This window comes from Tachysurus vachellii, chromosome 1 (assembly GCF_030014155.1).
Source record: "Tachysurus vachellii isolate PV-2020 chromosome 1, HZAU_Pvac_v1, whole genome shotgun sequence".
NCBI classification, from domain to species: Eukaryota; Metazoa; Chordata; class Actinopteri; order Siluriformes; family Bagridae; genus Tachysurus; species Tachysurus vachellii.
This window is the reverse complement of record NC_083460.1, coordinates 2,064,454-2,071,953: the sequence shown is the minus strand read 5'-3', so window position 1 is coordinate 2,071,953 and position 7,500 is coordinate 2,064,454. Positions and strand designations below refer to the sequence as shown.

The following is a 7,500-nucleotide window of genomic DNA, read 5'->3' as shown; positions in this document are numbered from 1 at the left end:
TATATGTGGTTTTTCCACAACCTTTTTGTTTCGGTGCATCACGGACGGTGTGTTCTGGTCTTCAGGTGGTATCTGAAAATGCTGCAGTGTAACAGATGTAAGCAGTGGTTTCATGAAGCGTGCATTCAGTGTTTACAGAAACCCATGCTCAACGGAGACAGGTACACAAAATATCCATCAACTTGTCACTTACTCACACAAATGCTTATTCCACGGTCACAAACACAGACTCAAAGCAGAATAAATATAGAATTACATACTTAAAAACAGACTATAATTCTATAGGAAGGTGAAGAATAGATAACAGAACGTATTTTATAGACGTCATTAGTCACAAAGTCGCACGAAGCGTTAACAAAAAATAAGAAGGAAATATTTTTGAAGAAAAGAAGAAAATAAAGTTGACAAAAGCGGCCGTAATATTAAGACAAAAATGGTTTTTTTGTTTTTTTTTTTTTGTTTTTTTTTTCTTTCTCTTTTCTTCTTCCCCCACAGGTTTTATCAGTTTATTTGTTCAGTTTGCAGTAGTGGACCTGAGTACCTCAAACGACTGCCTCTGAGATGGTGAGTTTCAGCTCTGGATTATTTCCCTGCACTAAATGTGCTTTTAAACGTTAAATCTCAGGGCCTTTTTACACCCGGTCACTTCACGTGTTTTCTCTGATCCGATAGCTATCTGATTTGTTAAAACTGTTCCATTTACATCAGACCACATAAACGCGTCTCGGCGAATCGGATATCGATCTGATCTTTCTAATCCCGCCAAAAATGCTAATATATTTGACCTCATTTCCGGGGTAATTGAAATGGAACACGCTTTGGTGTGTGCGGTTTTCAGAACGCGAACAAAAAGAAGACGAATAAACTTGTTACGACGTTTACGCTACAAAAAACAGTGTTTACTGTTTGCTGCATTTTTGCTGGAGGCAGCAGCGCGTTTTAAGACCAGACGAGACGCCTGTGTGAAAGATCACCTGAGTGACGTACTTCCGTTTGGGAGGAGTTTAGCGCTGACGTATGTGGCTTGAACAACCACATTCATTTACACCTGTCCAGTTTCATCTGAAATGCGTCCCAGACCACCTCCTGAAGGGGTTTGTACTGTCGGATTTATATCCGTCTCCGAAACGTTTCGGAGGGCATTTAGACCTGGTCTTTTTACCATCGGATAGATATCTGATCACAGAAAACGCATGAAGTGACCAGGTGTAAAAAGCCCCGATGTCGTCCGGCTGCGTTATTTAAATGGTTTTCCTCCTTGTTTATCTCCAGGGTAGATGTTGCACACTTAAGCCTCTACAATCTGAGTGTCATTCACAAAAAGAAATACTTCGACTCCGAACTCGAGCTCATGGCTTTTATTAACGAGAACTGGGACCGGCTTCAGCTCGGCGAGGTTCGTGTCGTTTAATCCGATATAACGGAACATCTAACATTCGGTCTGATCTGTTTGTTCATCTGACCTCTTGTTCCCTCTCCAGCTCACGGACGTCCCCAGGTCGGAGCGATACGAACGAATTCTGGAAGCACTTAATAGCAACCCGACCATGTAAGTCTATACACGGCGTTCATCTTCTTTATGTCGGTTATAAACGTGTTATTTATACATACGAGCTGTTGGCTTTCAGGTTTATGTCCGGGAAGGAGATCAAGAAGAAGAAACACCTGTTTGGGTTACGGATCCGCTTCCCTCCGGGCCCTCAGAACGCCGAGTCTCTGTCGGACAGGGAACAGGAAAAAGCTTCACATGAGATTAAGATTAAGGGCAGGAAGTCCATGAAGCCTCCTCATCCAAACAGGTAAATCATTTACATATTCAGAGCAACTTACATTTTATCTCATTTCTATGCAACTGAGCAATTGAGGGTTAAGGGCCTTGCTCAGGGGCCCAGCAGTGGCAGCTTGGTGGACGTAGGAATCGAACTCACAACCTTCCGATTGGTAGCTCAACACCTTAACCACTAGGCTACCACATCATCATCATCTTCATACTAGTCAGTGACGAGTTCAATTGTAGTTTGTCTTCAGTGGGCGTGGCCTGCCCTGCCCTGCTCCCCCTCCCCCACCCTTCCGCCCTGTTTTACATTAGCGGCTTATTTAGATAAAAACAAATTTAAAAAATGCACAAATTATATGATGAGAGGATCAAGCTACGGTTAGGAAATAACGGAAACTTCGCGTGTGTCAGAATTACACTTGTGAGCATTGAACTAAGAAACTTAGGACCACACACACACACACACACACACACACACACACGTATCGTTCGCTTCGTCTGTTCCCTTGTACGTCTTTGCTGAATGTTATTAGTAACGTGTGTGTGTGTGTGTGATTGTACCTAAGGCTTTTAGCAGCACCAGTCTAAGATTTCATTCTTTATCGACGTCCACCTCGAGCTCCTAAGTTCCTAATAACACCAGAAACCTTGAGTTCTGTGAGATTGTTGTTGTTATTTGTTTTCTTTTCTTTTCTTCAGCCCGATCACCAACGGAGCGGTGAAGAAAGGGAAGAGGAAGCATCGCTCACACTCGATGGAGACGCTGGCCAAGCTGAGACGATCAGAAGAGCTTCTGGCTCAGGTGAGCGTCGATAACCTTCTAAACCTCGTCGGAGAGTTTCTACAGATGCATAACGATGCTTTGCGACGATCAGCTTTAATTATATCGATGCACTTAAAATAAACAAATACCTTTTTAAATACGTTTTTTTCTCCCCTGCAGAATCACACGAGGTTCCCGACTGCAGTGAACGACTCGCTGGATGTGACCGCGTCTAAAAGGTAGCTCATTTTTCCGGCTCAGAGACGAAATAACGCTGTACTCGACGTCACCGTAACGCAAACCGTGTCATGCTTGTTTCCCCGAGCAGCGTCAAAGCCGAAAAGTCTGCGCCGTCGTCGAGTACCTCGGACGCCGACTCCGTTAGTGCCACCACTATGAGTGAAACTACCTCAACCAGTGTATCCAGGTACCGACCCCATCTTCGGTTTAAATAAAAGTGTTAACGTGATCACAGCCCCTTTATTCACTAGTGAACGTTCTGGAAGGTTCTGAGTTAGAGGCTTGAGATTGAACCTGAACCAGACAATGAATGTGGTTCTGACTGAGAGCTAGAAATTTTCTGTGGATATTAAATATCCAAACAGACCAGAATGGAGGCTCCTGATTGGTGCAACTCGTGAATTGTGCGACTTTTTTGGAATCACAACTGATTCATGTTCGTTTTCCCCCTTCTGTTAGTCTTAGTAGCTCCAGCAGGACTCTTGTACTTCAGCCCCCAGTGAAGAGGGGTCGAGGACGTCCGAGACGAGCGCTGCAGCCCCCGAACCCCGAGATTCCACCACCTCTGCAGCCCGAGCCCACGCCTTCTCCCACACCTGCACCCCTCTCGCGCTTCCCCCCGACCTCCATTACCCAGGGCCTGGAGTCGAGCGCTCAGCTCAACCTCCTCAGGAACTCCATCAGCAGCTACTTTGGGGCGGCCGGGCGCATGGCGTGCGGCGAGAAGTACCGCGTCCTCGCGCGCCGCATCACTGACGACGGCAAAGTACAGTACCTGGTGGAGTGGGAGGGTGTCACCGCCTCCTGAGCCTACACACACACACACACACACACACACACACACACACACACACACTTACACACTTACACGCACACACTTCAGAACTGTGCTGGTCGTATGGTGAGGTAAGTGGAGTAAGAGTGCAGCAGGAGTGTGTCATTATCTCCAGAGTTTGCTAACTTACCCTTACACACTTATACACACACACACACACACGTGTGTGTATCGAATGTGCCATTCAGTTTCACACTCTTCAGCTTTTTTTTTACTAACGTTCGTGTCATTCCGTGAGAGTGATTAAACTGTGCCTCTTACATTACGTTTTAATAAACAAATAAATAAAACAAACAAAAAAACAACACCTGCCTTGTAGGTTCCAGATACCACACGGTGCCGCACATCAGACGCGTCCTTTACTTCCTCTCGCACCTCCAAACCACCTCAAACCGCAAACACGCACGTTCTCAGATTACTTTCAGACCAGTTGTTCTTTCTAAGTTCGTCAACTCCGCGAACTCCACATCTTCTTTCCACGTCTTTATGTTTCTTGGTGTTTTAAACTGAGCAGGAGATCCTACACGACACGCGGTTCTTCCAAGCTGTAGACAGGAACTTGACGGCGAATAAAACGCTTTCGACTCGAGGCTGACGGCTGAAGTTAATGGACTCTTTCTTGTTATTTTGGTGGAAGTGTGAAAGGAGAAAAAACTCCTGATGTGCAGGCGCACAAAAATAAACACATAAATAAATAAAATAAATAAATAAATAAAAATCCGATGCTGTTTGCTGCTGCAGATTTAAAGTATTGTATTTTTTTTTTTTCTCTTCTATACAAGAGAACAGCTTTCAGTTCAATAGGGCACATTTCTCACTTTCTTTCTGTTTAAATTGTACATTTTAGTTCGTCGTCCTTTTTTTTTTTTTATACACGTGACGTTCACACAGAAATTCTTCTTCCCCAGACTGATTCTTTTGTTTTAAGCTATCGATGGCATTAATCCTGGGGTGGGCTTTTTAGATTCAGGGGTGTGGTTACTGAGATCCGTGGATTTATTTTATTATTTTTTTCCCCTCTTTCTCTCTCCCTATCATTTATTTCTGGAATTTATTTTTCACCTTGAGACCTCAGACACAGCTTCCTTCACGTGACACAGGGACGTCGCCGTCAGAGGAGAGAACTTTCCTGGACTTGCTGTTGGACGTTATGATGTTGATGTACAGTATGCACAGTATTAGAAGCTCAAGGATCTTTATTTTCGTAGCGCATTCGGTTTCCTGTGCCGTTTTTTTCTTTTCGTCCTATGCAACACGATATTCAAATGAGCTCTGTGACTGTTTAAGTTTTTGTTTGTTTTGTTTTTTTTTTTGTTCATCTGCTTCAGGAAAATAAAACAGCAATATTTTTCTTACGATCTCTCTCAGGCTTTTTTTGTTTGTTTGTTTGTTTGTTTGTTTTTAAAGGTCTCAGTGCAATTTATTGCTTCTGAAGGGGAAAAAATATCTTGTGTTGTCTGAGATTTTGCTTGTACTTCATCTCTAGTTCAGGAGATCGATGCAGCAGCGCTTTAGTACCTTTCAGCTCTCTCGCCTCACTGCTCAAACAGATCGGCTTCCCTGACGTCCTAACGAATCGGACTGTTCTGGACTTTGCTCTTAATAAAAGATGGGTGAGAAAAGAAGTCCTGACCGTCATCTCTATGTTCAACGATTTTCTGACTTCATTGCTAGCATCTTCATCATCATCATCATCAGTGCATCACACAACCTCTGGCTTCTTACAGAATGAAAACACCACACCAACAACAGCAGAATCATTCAACCCATCACAGATATCAGGATCTAAACGCTTTCCGTGTGTTCCACAGTGGAGCGTTTGTGTAATAAACGTGCTGTAGCTCAGGGTTGGAGCACCGTGTTAGCAGCGTTTTGTTTCTCGTGTAGCATTAAGTGCTGAATTTCTGAGACTTTCTTTTTTTTTTCAGTTCAGATTGTTTTGTTCGTTTGTTTTTATACTGAATTCCCTGATTTATTTTTAATAAAGTGTTCATGACCCACTCATCTCTGAGCGCCGACTTGATCGGCATTGTTTTTGCTTTTGTTGTTTTTTTTCCCTCGATCTCAACACTGATACCTCTTTTATTCCAGTAAATGATCTGTATGAACTGTTTCTTACTTGCTGTACCAGAACTACATCCATACAGCTTTGCTTTGGTTTTTGATTTTGTTTGTTTGTTTGTTTTTTACTGGCTTTGAGCAGGCTTCTGTAGCCAAAGAATAAATTCATCAAATTAAAATGTGTGGGGTTTTTTTTTTTTTAAGTCAATTTCTGGGTGATGATTAAAAATACGCATCGGGCTGAAAAATGTCCTTAAATCGCTGATATAAAATATCGTACTAACTCGTAGGAATTTAATAAAAATATTATTATTGTCTTATATGTAATGAATTCACTTGTTTGTAATTATTTCTAAAAGAATGCTATATTTAATTAGTTCTATTAAAAAATGTGGTAACATTTATATATTAAATAAAACAATTTAATTTCATAAACATATGAAATAAATGTATATAAATATATATATATATTATTTTATTTTTAAATCTACGTATTTAACAGGATGTAAAGAGAAAGAGTTTTTTTATATTTAAACTATTTGTTAATTATATTTGTTTTTTAATCAACATAAGTATAATTTACATGCATAGTTTAAAAAATAAAAACATTTATGTTCATTATATTTGTGTTATAATTTAAGTCCCGCCTGCTGTACTCTGATTGGTTAACTATATACCGCTAGTATTCACCGCCAAGCTTGTGATTGGACAGTTTACCAGTCGTTCACAGGCATTCATAATCGACGCGCCAACGTTCGCGCGTTTTTGTGTTGACCAATCCGCGTTCAGTACGTTTAACATCAGCCAATCAGAGGCGGTGGTATTGAGTGGTGTTTTGTTTGGACGCTGCTACCAAGGGAATCTGGATAACATGGGCGATTAAAGCAACGTTATCGGTAACAACTTGTACATTTTATCCTGGTGATTCGGTGTTTATATAAATAGATAGTTTATATGAATAGATACTGCAGGAAATGTGTATAAAAGTAGTTTTTGTAGCAGAAAAAAGGTGAAAGTGGAACTTAGCTACTTAGCTTAGCAACTGACAAGCTGTTTGTTTACATGTCCTCGTGCCGTAGGTTTCTGATTTAAATATAAATATATACGTGTAATTATGACTAGTTATGAGGTTTATCCTTTTCTTAAACGAATACAAATTCTAATGTATTCAAAAGTCTTTGTGTGTTTTTGTTTTATTGTTACAGAATTAAGTGAGAAATGTGAACTGGATCCTTTTGCTCATCACTGTGAGGCTCTGAGAGCTTCCTGATGTGTAACTCAGACCGAGAGCTGATAGATGATGTGCTGTCATTAAGGAATCAGTTGCGACGAACCGAGTTTAACCTTCAGGCTCTGGGAGAACAGTTAAGGTAAGAGCAAATGATTCAAAAAGAGTCAGATTCGCTGATTCAGAAAGATTCATATTCTGTAGTGAATACGTGATTCAAAAGAGTCAGATTCGCTGATTCAGAAAGAGTCATATTCTGTAGTGAATCAGTGATTCAAAAGAGTCAGATTCACTGATTTAAGAAAGTCAGATTCTGTAGTGAATCATATCCAACTGCTAGACACCAATAAGTTATAACAAGGATACTGTTATTTAGATCCACAGTTACATTCACTTGTCTTAAAGAGTAACATCACCTGCAGTTTTTAGCACGTATAGCATCATGTCGTTGAGGAAACCAATGTAGACATCTCGATGGTTCAATACGCTCAGAATGCATTTTAGCTTGACTACAGCTTCAGTTCTATTTTCTGAATTATCGTTTTTCAGCCAGTCGGAAAATGACAGTATTGACAGCGTTAAAATCGGAAGCGGAT

The 7,500-nt window shown here is 41.1% G+C and overlaps 2 protein-coding genes across 3 annotated transcripts in view; both read left to right on the top strand.

The window, feature by feature from the left end:
- mtf2 (metal response element binding transcription factor 2) overlaps nt 1–5,855 on the top strand; it is a 10,249-nt gene extending 4,394 nt beyond the window's left edge. The window contains exons 7-15 of the mRNA XM_060867320.1: nt 66–161; nt 496–564; nt 1,273–1,396; nt 1,482–1,549; nt 1,629–1,799; nt 2,477–2,579; nt 2,721–2,779; nt 2,869–2,967; nt 3,240–5,855. Coding sequence (XP_060723303.1) covers nt 66–161; nt 496–564; nt 1,273–1,396; nt 1,482–1,549; nt 1,629–1,799; nt 2,477–2,579; nt 2,721–2,779; nt 2,869–2,967; nt 3,240–3,588 — 1,138 coding nt within the window. The 3' untranslated portion in view covers nt 3,589–5,855. The remainder of the gene's footprint in view (nt 1–65; nt 162–495; nt 565–1,272; nt 1,397–1,481; nt 1,550–1,628; nt 1,800–2,476; nt 2,580–2,720; nt 2,780–2,868; nt 2,968–3,239) is intronic.
- Nucleotides 5,856–6,448: 593 nt separating this feature from the next.
- The window catches only part of ccdc18 (coiled-coil domain containing 18), a 21,052-nt gene continuing 20,000 nt past the window's right edge, over nt 6,449–7,500 (top strand). The window contains exons 1-3 of one of the 2 annotated variants that reach the window (XM_060867301.1): nt 6,449–6,572; nt 6,882–7,046; nt 7,454–7,500. The exon at nt 7,454–7,500 is cut by the window's right edge and continues 173 nt beyond it. In XM_060867301.1, coding sequence (XP_060723284.1) covers nt 6,946–7,046; nt 7,454–7,500 — 148 coding nt within the window. In that variant the 5' untranslated portion in view covers nt 6,449–6,572; nt 6,882–6,945. Of the gene's footprint in view, nt 6,573–6,603; nt 6,752–6,881; nt 7,047–7,453 lie in introns of those variants that run through there. The other variant, XM_060867310.1, reaches the window with a different exon arrangement.